Below are 14,924 nucleotides of genomic sequence, written 5' to 3'. Positions count from 1 at the left end.
GTCTGTCGTGGTGGCCGACGAGCTCCATAAAATGAAAAAGTACAGATACGGCGATCCCGCTAAGAGCGGTATACTCAGGAAATACGGCAGATGGATTTATTTTGTGGTCGCCTGGAATCTATTGGGAGTTGTGGCGTGGAATGCACTGAATGTAAAAAAGAGCAAAAGTGATGAAAACTGGGACTCGAAAAGTGCAAGTTAGTAATCGGTGTCTATGCACTGCTATATATATTACCAACATTGTAGTCTGCGGCATTAGCAATTCTACTATAAATCTATCGTGATTGATTATGACCAGTTGTCTAAATAATAATAACATTCACAGTGATTCTCAACGATTCATCGAAGATATTGATGTTATGTTGACCTTTGCTTAAAATTTGAAATGCTTCTCGTGTTGTTTAACGTATTCCTGCTGCATTATCAATAAAATGTAACAAACAATTACAGAACAACAAATCATCTGGTGCTAGTTGAGTCTCAGACTTAACATTCAAATTATCAACAGTTCTGTAGATTGTAGTCAATGGTAGTTTCTAAAAATCAGTTCATAAATATTGAATAACATTTGTATAATTTTCATTTCTGTCAGAGACCTACTACCCATATGTATATAAATATGTTGTATGGTAAATTTTAAGTATATTTATTATTTGCAGATCAGAGATATCTGGAGATCATCGGGATCAAGGAGAACACAAAACATATCAAAATTCAAGGACTTAGTAAAGTGGAGGTGGTGAATGGCAATGACCACTAAAGACAGGAAGAACCTGTTAGTGCAGCTGTCTGCTGGCGTTTTATATAGATTCTGATGTTGTCCTAGTAAACATGGATTATGTGTGTACATTTGTAAGAGAGGACTTTTCATAAGATGCACAAAAAAAAAAAAAAAACCCTGAGCCTCCTAATGAATTTTAAAATAATATTTTTGTGTGCTTTCAGTTTATTTCATTAAGGAACAGAGCTTGGTTGGCTTTTTATTTTCTTTTTTGGTAGTCCCAACAATCAACCACAAGCCAGTCTGAAGGTGGCCATAATTTACATGCACACTAAACTGGTCCCAGTTAGTATGTGCACATCTTCATTGCACTAATCACTAATACTTCACCTGCCCACTTAATTTGTTAACTTCCTGAATAATTAGTTAAAATTGGAGACAACAATACTTCAGATCTCTCTAAGAAATCACTTGCAAAATTAAAACCAATAATAATAAGTGTGTGGGGTTGAGTAATTGGTGTTTTACACTGTGCTAACTACTAAGGCTATATCACAGCAAGGCCTGTAAACAGATGCCACATGCAGAGGAAAAACAGCATGCCCAAGACAAGAGCTGAATCAAGGAAGGCCAACCCTTTCTGTATTGGTGACATGCACTAACTTTTGCACTACCAGACTACCCCCCAATGATCAGATGGACCACGACTATGACAGCAACAACAATGCTAGAAGACTTGGACTTTGCTGATGACATTGCCCTGCTGTCACACCACCACCAAGACATGCAGGAAAAAACAAATGCTTTCTCAGAAACAGCTTGGCTTGAAGGTCAGCGCAAAGGAAACGAAAAGTATGAAAGTGAATGCCAGAGTCCAAGACAGCATCAAACTAAATGGAGAAGAGATTGAGGAAGTTGACAGTTTCACCTATCTTAGGTCCAAAATCTCAAACACCGGGGATGGCCTTCGCCTCACTCAGAAGCACATGGAAGGCAAAAAACATCAGTCAGATAATCAAGCTGAGAATCTTCAAGTCAAATGTGATCAGCACCCTCCTTTACAGATCAGAATCATTGAAGATGACTGAAATGATCAGTAACAAGGTTGAGGTCTTCCAAAACAGATGCATCAGGCGCATACCTAACATCTTTTGGCCAAATACCTTCACCAACGAAGAACTCCACCAAAGAACTGAAACAGAGCCCATCACCACGCAGGTTCAGTAAAGGCGTTGGCGATGGATTGGACATGTGCTACACCAACAGAGAGCAGACCTCTCCAGAGTCGCCTTACGGTGGACTCCAGGCGGCCGAAGAAAACGAGGCTGCCCAAAGGAAACATGGAGAAGAACAGTGGAAAGGGAGATGAAAGTAAAGGGCTGGACGTAGTTAATTTCTTGCCCTGTTACCCCTCGTAAGTAAAGAATTGTCATTGTCATTAGTACCTGAGCAGCAGGTTAAATTAAGTACTATGACAAAGCCTCCACCAACATCTATGCAACACTCAGAACCTCCACTCAAGATAAGTGAAAAACTGTATTATCACATTATCTTAAATGGATCTTAAAATGAGTGGTTATATGCTTCAGAACTGTATTTTAATGTTATACATGATTTGTAAAACAAGAATTCAACATCGAATGCTTTTTATTTTCACTAAGCAGACAACAGACATCAGTCATTAAAATTATCTTTAATTATTATTAAATGCAGCATGTGAAGGTCATGTGCTGTCCAGTGCTTCCAAATGCATTGGAAGAGTTCAGTGATCTGGTGTATTATTCAGTGATTGTGAAGTTGGCCGTTTTACGATCATACACTTGGCTATGAGGGTGTTTACTGCCACACTCTCCATTGCACACATCTGAAACAAGGTTAGTGGGGAATACAATACCAGATAAGCTGCAGAGAATATGACAAACTTTTTTATCATTCCTTAGATTTCTCTTTGTATGAGGTATGCTTTGGGTGTTGTTTCAAATAAAAGTTGTTTAATTGTTTACTAATTAAATTTTGATAACTTGCTTAATTTTTTTTAAAAATGCCACTTTATCATCCCAGAAGAAACTGTCCTTGAAGTTGTTCCTAATGTAAGGGTATTAAGGCTGAACAGATTTTCACATTTTAAAAAAGCCAAAGCATGCATATTTCCATACCATATTAAATGGTGACGAATGCTCTTTTTACTGCTTAGACTTACTGAGAGAGCACTCTTCATGCAAATCAACAATTAAACCTAGACTTTGAAATTCTTTTTGACATTGACATGTTCCTTAACTTCTGCATTATTTGATTAACTATGAATATGAAATAAAAACTCACCGACAATCAGTGTATAATTTCCAGGCAACCACATTTCACAAAAATCTTGAGTTGGATCACAATTTGGGTCTGGCTTTGCCTTCAAGGCAAAACTCTGGGGGGATGGAAAGGCGCTTGGCTTTTGTGCTTCCAACAGTAGACCTGTTTCTGTAAAATGTAAGTTATAATTAAAAAAAGATACCAAAAAAAAGTGGAAGATAGTAATGCAGCTTTTTGTAACATTAAAGAAAAAATAGAAGTATAATTAACTGATCAAATTAGTTGACAATCTTTTTTTTGACATAGCTTTAATGAATACAGAAGGGGCCGTGTTGAAGTCCTTTCTTTCTCAGAATGGTAATTCAATAATGTTTCTTTACCAACAGGGATTCCATCAACAGTTTCAATGAAAAGGATAAGCTCTCCTGTGCCTGTCCCATTCTGAGAGTCGATAGTAAAGGTGATAGTCTTGTGGCCTTTGAGGACAGGAAAAAAAAAACAGTGCTTTAAAACAGTTTTGCACACCAGTATGATATTTTTCTGCTTTGAGCAGAGCATTTTGCCACAATATTGCCAAATTCTGATTCTTAAGTGTTAGATACAACTATGCAAAGGTATGTCTGATAAACTGATGAGATTCTAGAAATTTCATCAATTAATGAAAGCTTTCTTGCACGATACCTACATACCTTGAGGTCCAACTTGAGGTGAAACTGAAAGATCCTTGATCTTTGCATCACCTTGGTCAAAGATCGGACATTGACGGATCAGTTCACAGAAGTAGATTGGATCTAGATCAGCCCTTTTGAACAAGAATGTAGAACTCAGACATAAATTATTTGTAATTGTACTGAGATTTTTGCCCCGTACATGCATTATTGTTTTGTATTAACACATTTGCAAGACTTTCTCTACTACAAGTAACCATAAATTTGCAACATATTTTAGTGTCAATAAAAAGAAGCATTGATGTTTATTTGCTATGGCTGACCATGGAATCAACAACTAAATACTGTTGCAATTAGAAACTGGCAAATATATATATAAAAATAAAGTCAGACATGAATTTTCTAAATCAAGTCATATGACTACAAAATATTTAGTGAATGACCTAGATCTAAATTTCTAGACGCGCTATATTAAGTTCGTAAATATTTAAGATTTATATATTAGATCGAATTAAGTTAATATGAAGCAGATGTATTTACTTCTGGATGAGGTTGACAAATTCTTCGATGCCCGCCACATCACACAGGATGTCGCAGACAGCACCGATTACTTCACTGCCTGTCTTCTGCTCCACCAGCTGACACAAATCCGCACATGTACCCACCACGCCAGCATCTGTGCAGGACCATTAATAGTCTCATGAAATTATAGCACTCTGATTTTTTTATTTTTTTATTTTTTTGTCAACGTCATGCGAAGCAAATGATAATTTGTAATATGCAAGGCTTTTTTGAAATGTCTGATATTTTAAAAAGAACAATGCTGAAGAATTAAATAAAGTTAACTTGTACACAAAAATTATTTTGTTCCCTGTTTAATAAGAACAGTTAAAAGTCATTCTACGTCAATAATTTATTTTAATATTTGTCTTTGGAGAAATCATTGCTTTACTGAGAATTATGTTAAGAATGATATCAATGGTCTGGTCGGTGAAGTCAACGCATGTGGGACAGAGGTCAAGCCCGAGATGGTTGACTTCAGCCTGGTCAGGAAAGGAGCGCGAGATAAAGTTTTTCCTCGGAACTGCTGCGTGCACTGACAACAGCGCAACCACCAACACTGCCAGCCGCTGAGTCAAAACAAAAGTGTTTTTGAGCCTTAATCTGACAAATGTTACGATGTTTTTGTGAAAAAGTCTACTCCATTGATTTTGATGGGGTTTATTATATATACAACAGCGACTTTAACTGTAGTTAACGGACTGAAAGCATTTTTGAGTGTATGTGCATGAACATTGCAGAAATAGTAACTGTTATTAGTCTGACACCAGTCTCAGCTTCGTGCCAATTGAACCGACGTTGTAAAGTTTATGTATGACATGATTTGCAAACAATTTAATAAGTGGCACATATAGTTGATCGAGGCTATTATAAACCCTATATGCGTGCGGCATCTAGGTCGTGGGAAAACTGGACGAACAAAATTAAGTAAACTACATAAATATGGGCTGTTGTTTCTTACCTTCATAATCGTAGATGAAAGAACGGCTTCACGTGGAGTAAACGCGCCACGCGTATGTGACAAATTACTGGTGGTTGAGGCTAAATAAATCTTACAGATAATGCGCTTTAGGAAGCCTGCCGCCTGCTAGTTTCGCACTGTCTTATCTTTTAAAAAGGAGCACAAAGAATAAAAATATACAATGATATATATATACACATTTGGATTTAGTTTTATTTACTTTTTATGTATTTTTCAGGTAATACAGACGAGAATGAAATTTTCGCTCCTGATTAGGGTCATAGGACAGTTGGAAATTCTTCCACAACAAATGTTATTGACTGGAGCACTAAATGTTCCTCTCCAACAATTTTATACAGAATTTTCTGTGCATTTCTTGTTATAGATATAGATTACAAGCAGTCACCAGTTAAACAGAAACCTTTCTCCGTCCATACAAAGTATGCAGACATTTGTCTATTTTCTAAATACGTAAATCAACCAATTGATCAGTATACTGGCGATTTCTTTTAGCCGTATCCTGTACTTCTAACCAACTCCAGTGTTATTAAGAGGAGAGACGGTATATATATATATCTACGGGTAAATCTCATTAGCTGTAGCTCAAAGTTTCAGATGCGAAGCATTAAAGTATACTTTTGCTCCTTGGCTTGGCAACTAAGAAAGCTACAAATAGAAGTTTTACAATTTGATTCGGACCTAATATTCGAGGAGTGAAAACCTTGTTTCAGCTCGCATTCTCGTAGCTTAGATGACAAAAGTTTATCGTTGAAACCATTGGGTCATGAAACAAGCAGGTCACCAGCTTTTGTTTCAACAACCGATTACTAATGATTGACACGTACGCTTTTTCGCTATCGCTTGAGATAAAGACTGCACCTTCTGACGAAACTCCACAGCTTCAACGTCTGCTCTGGGGTGCTGGAATCTGTCAACAGTACGCTTGTTGAGAGCATTCTCACATTTGACATCGCCGCCTAGGATGGTCCCCTTCTCGTCAAAGACAAGGCAAGGCCGACCAGAGTCGGATGATCCACCAGAGAAATAAAATTATTTGTGCATCACAGCTGCCACTTCCTGACTTGTACCTTCATGCAGTCAGAAAGATGACATATAACATCATTTCAGACCAAACAACCTCTCCATGCCAACTTTCAGCTGTTGCTCTCATGCAGGCGCTACAATGTGCCACGTGCGCAAAAAACTGCCTAACAAAGGTCCTCCGTGCCAGCAGTTAATCACCTTAAATAAAAGGCACAAGGACTCGTAGGTCTACCATATTACCTGGCATTCTTCTTAGGAGGTTCATGTGTATATGTGAGAAGGTGTGTGTGTGTAATGTCGTGTATAAGTATGTATGTCTGCCCATTATGTTGTATATATATATACATATTATATATAATTATGTGTTAGAGCAGTGATGCCCAACCTTTTTCGGACTGCGGGCCATATCCATTTCGGACGCCGTGTCGCGGGCCATATCCATTTCGGACGTAGGGATAAATACTTCTTCCCTTTTTTTCGTTTTGTTTCGTTTTTGTTTTTTTTGTTTTTTTTATTACTAACATGCCGATTTCCTGCACTGTGGACAGAAGTTTCGCGGGCCGGATGGCACCGCGTCGCGGGCCGGATATGGCCCGCGGGCCGTAGGTTGGGCATCCCTGTGTTAGAGGGATGTCCATTCACCTAACTGGCTGGAGGGGACAGAGCTCTGTTGTATTTTTGTCTTGTCTTCCTTGTGTTGGACTTATTGTGATTATGTATGTTTTTGACGGGCCTGCCACCGTGCGTGTGGAATGTGGAGCCCCTTCTCCTTTTCGGTGGCTATATAGTTCCTTTTCGACATGCAGACCTGACGATCGGCGTATTTTAGCGACCTTCATATCCGCCTGACCTTTGTTGATCAGCGAATATTGTGTGATGGATCTCGTAATTCGTCGTTCCAGTGGCACTGGTGCCGTTTGTTGAATGTGCTGTGGAGTGTATTCCGGCTTATCTGACATATTTGATATTTGGCCTGGGGATTGTGTTTGTGCTGCGTGTAGACGCTGACCTTTGGCCTGGAGTACCGTCATTTTTTTCTGATGTCACATTATTTTTACGTCAAACCATCTGTTAGCTGTGAAGCGCATTGAGCTGGTGCAAAGGGGAGGATAAGGCGTTGTACAAGCCGCCTATTATTTATTATAATTGTTATTATTATAGTGATTGTGAGCAAAACAAAATTTTCTGTCTTGGATTTCCTCGGACAAAGAATAAATTAAAGTTCGATTTGATTTTATTTGAAGATTGTTCAACGCTGTTAAATGAGAGAGAACTTAATTCAGACTCGATTATAATTATCTTCACTCCATTGAATGTTTAATGGTTTTGAAAGAGTCAAGAAACAATGCATGTTGACCTAGCCCCACCTGTGCAAATCCGCAGATAATCAAAGATAACAGGCTCTTGAAAACCAACTTGACCCGGCAAACTCCATTGATTGTACATTATGCACATGCCACAAACGTCATAGAGGAAATGATATATTTCATACATGAAGCAAGCGGGAAAGTGTGTATTAATATGTGTATGCTCGTGCTCCCTTTTAGAAAAAAAAAACCCCCAAAGCAACAACCATACGATCCTAGCAAATGTGATCAAACATTGAGTCACTTTATTATTGGTACACACTGTATGATATATACATGTAGTGTAGATCACGCGATAAAACGGTCGTTCTTCAGCACAACTTGGAAGGTGCGTGTTTGGTTTCACGTGCCATCTACTGGTTTATGCTTGTATAGGGTTACTGTGAAAAGAGTTCGTCTATAATGTTGTCAACATTAAGCACATACAGTTTGATTCCGATGGCACAGATCATACATGCTGTCCTCACGTATGCAAGAACTAAACGTAATGTTATTTTCTGTCCAATAAAGTACGGGTAAACACAAATGCCTGCAAGGGTAATATTAAAGCAAGAATTTCTATACGTCCGCGATTAAAATGACCCCTTCAAATACATGAAAACACATGCCAGATGAATAAAATAAGATTGTTTGTTCCATCCGGCGATGCGAGTGAAAAGAGCGTCTGCTGGAGGACTTGTCGAGTGACGGAAGTCACGTGACAATCACCTAGGTGCGCTAGTAAGCTTCGTGCGGTTGTTAAGAAATGGCTACGCTGAGTTAAGAGCACTTGTAATCAGCTGAGAGCTTAAAGATTTTGTGCGGTAATCAGCAGCTTAATATGGCGTCAACGGGACAGTCATACAAGCTCGATCTCAACACTGGTAAACGTAATGTCTTCGTTACTCAGCTGCACGACAGGTTTGTGGAGACGAACCATCCGAGCTCGCCTAGCATCAAACTTTTACGAGACTCGATTAGACGCGTCGCGAGCAAACTGTTCTTTACCATGCAATCACGGGTGGTCGATAGATGCGTTTTGCGCTGTTTTATAATTAAAAAAATAATGAAATTAGATAGCATCTGAAGATTTTGGGGAAGGAGGGAGTACAAGCATGTATGTGTGCGTGCCCTGGTGATAGGAAAGTCGAGATGAGGGTTGGAGAAATCAGTTTATAAAGCAGACGCAGTGTGCAACATTTTGTGAACACCTGACTTGTAATTCAGAGTGCGTGCTGCTAATTACATAATAGAATTATTAAAATAGTTATTTCTGTTTGTGGTAAATTTCCTAGATGGGTAGAGAGAATTTGCATAGTGGACCAGGACACCCATTAATAAAAGAGTAACGTAAGTGATAACATCATGAATCATTATTATCATTATTATTATTTGCAATGAACCAGACAGGCAGACAGTGGGATGGAATGTGTTAATGGTGAGCCAGAAGTAACACTGCTGAACTATGCTGAAGCTACCATAAAAAATTGTAATTTTTTTCTGGTCCTCAATCCATCTGTATGTACAGAGAAGATGAAGATGACACTCTGGCATTTCCTGTCGTCAAGGAGTCAGGAGACAAACTTATCGAGACAGGTCTAAACACTCTTCAGCGTACACTACTCCTTAAAAAAGAAGCTGAAGTGAACAGGGTTGATGCTGAACTAGAAGCCAAGCGCCATGAATTCAATCAGCGAATGGAATCTTGTTCCCAGAGACAGCTTGAGGTGCAAAAGAAACAACAGCGAGTAAGTATACTGCTTACAGTTTTTGTACATGCTTGTGTTTTGGAATGAAATGGTGGACTATCTAAGAAACAGTCTACACCTGGGAGAAGAGAATCCATAATGAAGGCATGAGACCTTATATTGAGTAACATCAGAAAAACAAAGATAAAGTGCAGTTAACTCAACCATATAACTTCTGTTTTTATTTTTAAAGTCTAAAAGGCAAACAAAACATTATATGCCAGAGTAGTCTTCCAGTTGTTTATTTTCCTTATTTACTGATCTCAATGGTTATTTTTATTGACAGATGAAAGACAGGGTGAGCAAGTTTGAGAAATTCATTCAAGAAAATGAGGCCAAAAGAAGGCGTGCCATTCAGAAGTATCAACAGGAAGTTAAGCTCAGTGAGCAGAAAACTAATGAGTTCAACCAATTACTTGAACAGTTGGAGGCGCTCAAGGCCAGGTATGGCACTAAGAATGACTTATCATTGTAAAGATACTTCTATAAAAACACTTCTAGAAGTGCATCTTTCTTTACAATGAAAACAAAGTTTAGTGTGAGAACAATGCAAAAAACACATCTTTGGTGTTAACTTTAGAAATCCAGATAAATACTATTTAATGCCAGAATTTCTGCACACTGTGGAATACTGTACAGCAGATGTGGAAGTAAGATATGGCTTCAGAAAATCAGGTACCAGCAAATTCTAAATATCTGACAGTGGACTGCATTTCAAACTATTATCAAATAACTTTGAAAAAGTGAAATTCAAACACACATTCCTTATGTTTGGCTTTAGTAAGATGGCTGTTTTATCTGGGTAATATTCCTAATGTTGAAAATGATTTGTTGCAGACATGCACACCTGTCAAAGAAGCTACAGAAGTATAAAAAGTATGAAGAGTATCTAATAAGAGTTATTGATGCAATGCCAGAAGGTGGGAATGTTGATAAGTAACCTGGCTTAATATTGCTTGTTAAAGTATGATCTTGCATATGGTTTTAAAATAAACCTGTAGCAGGCAGTGAAATTGTATGTGTGCATGCGTGCACCAATGTTCACATAATCATCCCTTTTTTCCCCCAAACAGTATCAATGTTCTGTTTTCTGATGTCTTAAAATGTGCCAGATAAAGGAGCTGGAGGAATGGGTTTTTGTCCTTAGATTATCTACCATCATCTGAGGACAAAGTGAAGGGGCTGATGATGCGACATCGGACTCTGAGCGAGTCAAACGGGGATCTTATTACAAATGTTGTCAACATGGCAGATGAAGTAAGACAATTTATTAAGAGAAAAAAGGTTCAAGAATCTATAGGATGATCTTTTGGACAATTACTGAAACAACACCTCAGCTCAAAGAGTTCTGCAATACTTCTACACTCATATTCTGTGCTTTTTCTTTTGTGTCAGCTTTCAATAAAAAATATACTGCAAGAAAAAAGGCAGAGTACCAGGAATAGAACCCTAAGCATATTTTGATATGATAGTTCTTTCACATTACATTAAATAGTCTAACTCTGATTGTCAGAAAATTACTTTTGATGAAGAATACAAACTTTTTTGATTTGGTCCATTAAGATGAAACTCTACTAGTTTGTAAGAACTTCCTTCCTCATGTCTGAATCAAGAACAAAACATTTTATGAAAATTCTTGGATCCCAACTGTCTTTAATAGGCATTACAAGTAACATCAATAACTGAATTTGTCAATCAGCTAGAAGACCTAAAGCAGGTCTTGGAGAACTTAAAGCAGGAGCATGCCAAACAAAAGGTCTCTGACAGCAGTGCCTTAGCACGCCTCCAAGGACAGCAAGAGCGATTTGCCGAGACCAACCAGAAAACCGAAGCCAAGTTCTCCAGTACTGAAGGCCTCATGAGAAAAAGGGTAAGTTAAAAAAATATATATATATTTAAAAGAAAGAAACCCCTAATACACTGGCATAGGAACCAGGGGAACAATGGGGGCAGCGGCCCACTCAAAAAAGATACTGATCAGGAGACAAGAATGCGAACAGTATGGAATTTGTCCCTCCAAAGCTGAGCATCTGTCTATGCCACTGTAATATCAAAGCAAACCCCAACAATAAGCCACACTCTCAGGCTACTTCTTACCAGATGGATTTCTTAACTTTTAAAGTTGCTTCTATCTTTCACCTGATTTGCCTGAAAAAGTTTTACTGTAAAGTTCCTGAGACGATTTACAACTCTTTAATCATGTCATTTCAGCGGACTGAACTGGGAATGATTTTTATGGCCATTGACAATATCTATGAGAAATGCAGGAAAGCTGGACTTACAAGAGAAGACGAGCATGTTTTTTGGGTACAAAAACTATACACAATCAGAGTAAGCTGCCTTTTCGTAGACGTTTAATTTTCAGTGATAAAAGAAACCATCCAATATTATTATTCCTAAAATATTACAAATACTTGTCTGCAAATTTTTAATAGAATCGTGTTAAATAATCCCCATTAAAAAATAATGGATTCTTCCTCCTACATTATCTCCATTACAATAGATTCTCTTCTTTGCAAATTAATGCATTTGTATGTACATATATAACACTAGACTATAATGCTCCTCAGCAACAAGTGCATACAATACTAATCATTTGATCTATTTATCATTTTTTTCCAAATGGATGTAAGACATGGTGAAATAAGTGTTTGTTTTGTTTTTCACTGATTTTGCAGGACTATTTGAACGATAGAAAGGATGTGGCCCATATGGCAATGCACAGTACTAATTCTGCCAGCATCACAGCTTCTGCTAAAGGGCAGAGAAAAGTGCAGGCTGTCAAAGATCTTGCCCCCAAAATATAAATAGTATTTCTTGTGAAGTGATAATCTGCATTTTAAAAATATGGAAGTGTGTGTGTGTTGGAGGGGGTAAAATGTAATTAATTTTTAACAATATCTGAATGATGATCTGAATCTATGCATGAATTTCAGTATCCAGCCCATCGTTTGGTGTACATCTAAAGTATACCAATTGATCTTTATGAAGAAAGATGATTTTGCTGCTAAATTCTAAGTACACACTAGTTTGAATTATAAAAGTTGATGTTTGGATAGTGTTAGTCAGAACAGATATCCTTGGCATGTAAAGCCAATCTGTTCCTAATCTGTTGGCTAAAAAATTATAGAATACCTAATGAACATAGGTAATAGTTTAATAATAAGAGTGCATAATAATACTCTGTGTATATATATTATCCATTTCGATGTTAGTTAAATTGCTATTAATTGAATGTACGACTCTTTGTCAGTACTTGCCAGAGCATGTTCTTCGTAAAAGAAAAAAAAATGTTTTTCATTGACTCATTTAAGCTAGACTAACATTATAATAAATTACACATCATGAATGAAAACAAATATAATAAAACCTGTTGTCTGATCTGCCAAAAGGATATCAGCATTTGTTTTGCATAGAAACTTTTTACAGGTTCATTGCTTGAAGTTTATTTATGGATTGATGCTGTATATTTTATACTGAAGATTAGTGACTTATCTAATGGGATCATGCCATTTGCTATTGGTTTGGGTGTATATGTATAGGTCACAAGCCTCAAAAAAAAATCTCATTAGAGTGAAACAAGTACAAGCTTTCGGCCCTATGCTCCACTGGGGGTGAATAGGAAGAAGTACATGCTATAGGAAGAGCAAACAGAATTGGAGTAAAGTCTCATTCTTGCTAGACATCTGTTTAATCAGATTAATTTATTCTGTTGTGATCAGGGTGAAGTCTGCTTACAGACTGGCACTGCCATTAACCACTCCAGCACTAGTTTTAGTATGCTCGATGCCTGCAGGTTTGTGCATGAAATTATAAGTGGGACTGAAAGCATGAAACTAAAAATGGAAAAGGTTGGAAAATCCAAGACATGGATACTGTGTGATTCCAGAGATGGTCATTTTATGTGGACTAATTCCACTTTCTTGATTTTTTATTTAGAAAAACATAAATCTAAATGCCTTTTTGTTAAAACAGGTAATATTTATAAATGAATATATGGATAAATGAACAAATCCATGCTGGTATGAATTCTATGGATGTGGCATGTAGAGGCAATTGATTTGAAAAAAAAGGTATCCAGGCAGATGTGGTGTGAAGGTATACAATTACGAAAGTGACCACAATTTTTTGGCTCAATCTGGGGACATAGGATAGAGTAGCATAGACTACATACGTTTCAAGAAGAGACTGAGGACAAAATGGAGACATGTTTCTGAGTAGGGAAAGTTGTCCAAAAAAGGGTATTGTCCCCAGAAAATGGGGACAGATGGTCACCTTACAATTACCAGATTCTAACTATAGTATTTGACAGTTGTAAATAAATTTTTTGAAATGGTGAGGGCATTTTTCTATGGTGTGAAGTTATTGCAACAAAAATTGTGAATGTATATCTGCATACTGTGGGTGCTGTAAATGTTGTTATGGCTTGGTCAACACAATGGTAATCATTCTAAAACAAAGAGAGGTCAGGATGTTGCACGAAAAAAGAGCAATAACCAAAAAAATTACTCACTTATAAAAGTGCTTTCTAATACTTGCCAAAAATTTTAAAGGTAAATTTTGAGCGCTTTGAAATCAAATACAAAGAGACAATTATTCAGAGTATTGTTTATCAGATTAAGACACTATATAAACAAAGCAATAGCACATAAAGAGTCAACAAAACATTTATTTTTGGACAATAAAGGTTCTTTAAAAATTATGAATAAAATTATAATGTATCCATATGATAAAACACTGCAAGAATAACCTTCTAAGTATGACCCTTCTGTTAGGAAAAGACAAAATATCAAATTGCTATGAAGTATCAACATGCAATTAATAATGGATCAGTTAATATATGCCTTGTTTTTCAAATGTGCTTCTGTTTTGTTTGTACTCATTTTCAAGCAATGAAATATATGAAAAACAAATGGTTTCAAGATGCAATATGGTTGAGTGGAAATGAAATGTTCTGCATTTTTCTTAGTGGAAAAAATGTTACTCTTGAATTCTCCCTTCCCAAAAGCCATTTATATTGGGGAATTTTTTTATTTTTCCTGGCCACAAACCAATATAGAGAGGACACATGGATCTTAATATTGATGCCTAAAATACACCAAAGTACCAACAGCAATAAGAAGATTTAAGTCATGCCATAAAATATAGACAATAACAAATTGACAGACAATTAGATGACTTTTCCACAGCCTATCCTTTTAATAACACCATACACAATAAAGAATGTAAAGGTCTTTATTCATTTACCTATAATATCATTTTAGTCTTTTGCAGACAGGCTTAAACCAAGCTCTACACCCTTAAACTTGGATAACCACTAAATGTTGATTACGTTTATATGCAGTAAGAACTGTCCTGACAGTCATAATGAGGTTAACAAAAATGCTGATGATAAACATTAGAGAAAATCAAGGACAGTCAGGATCTGTGTGAGATGATGGTATGTGCTGGGTAAATTAGCAGTATTCTACAATATTGCTTATGTGACTGTATAAACTAATACTTTTATAGAAACCTACATTTTTAAATTGAAGTCTTCAATTTACTTTTTCAGACAAAAAGTTTCCCTTAATT

General features: G+C 36.9%; 2 protein-coding genes and 1 long non-coding RNA gene across 3 annotated transcripts; 2 read left to right on the top strand and 1 right to left on the bottom strand.

The window, feature by feature from the left end:
• The first annotated feature begins 58 nt into the window (after nucleotides 1-58).
• On the top strand, nucleotides 59-928 carry LOC112562194. Its single transcript, XR_003098805.1, has 2 exons — nucleotides 59-197; nucleotides 660-928. It is a non-coding gene; the product is annotated as an uncharacterized LOC112562194 (long non-coding RNA).
• A 1,374-nt stretch (nucleotides 929-2,302) lies between these two features.
• On the bottom strand, nucleotides 2,303-5,358 carry LOC112563083 (countin-1-like). The gene is made up of 7 exons (XM_025236802.1): nucleotides 5,213-5,358; nucleotides 4,643-4,820; nucleotides 4,231-4,366; nucleotides 3,712-3,824; nucleotides 3,403-3,498; nucleotides 3,044-3,190; nucleotides 2,303-2,585 (listed from the first exon to the last, which is right to left on the bottom strand). Exons 1-7 carry the CDS (start codon nucleotides 5,216-5,218, stop codon nucleotides 2,500-2,502), a joined length of 762 nt encoding a protein of 253 aa, XP_025092587.1. The 5' UTR covers nucleotides 5,219-5,358; the 3' UTR covers nucleotides 2,303-2,499.
• A 2,970-nt stretch (nucleotides 5,359-8,328) lies between these two features.
• Nucleotides 8,329-14,263, top strand: LOC112562210 (cilia- and flagella-associated protein 73-like). The gene is made up of 8 exons (XM_025235305.1): nucleotides 8,329-8,523; nucleotides 9,131-9,350; nucleotides 9,637-9,794; nucleotides 10,188-10,270; nucleotides 10,498-10,607; nucleotides 11,050-11,220; nucleotides 11,562-11,681; nucleotides 12,029-14,263. Exons 1-8 carry the CDS (start codon nucleotides 8,444-8,446, stop codon nucleotides 12,155-12,157), a joined length of 1,071 nt encoding a protein of 356 aa, XP_025091090.1. The 5' UTR covers nucleotides 8,329-8,443; the 3' UTR covers nucleotides 12,158-14,263.
• The last annotated feature ends 661 nt before the right edge of the window (nucleotides 14,264-14,924 follow it).

This window comes from Pomacea canaliculata, linkage group LG4 (assembly GCF_003073045.1).
Source record: "Pomacea canaliculata isolate SZHN2017 linkage group LG4, ASM307304v1, whole genome shotgun sequence".
NCBI classification, from domain to species: Eukaryota; Metazoa; Mollusca; class Gastropoda; order Architaenioglossa; family Ampullariidae; genus Pomacea; species Pomacea canaliculata.
Note: the sequence above shows the minus strand (reverse complement) of the source record. Positions and strands in the feature narration are given on the sequence as shown.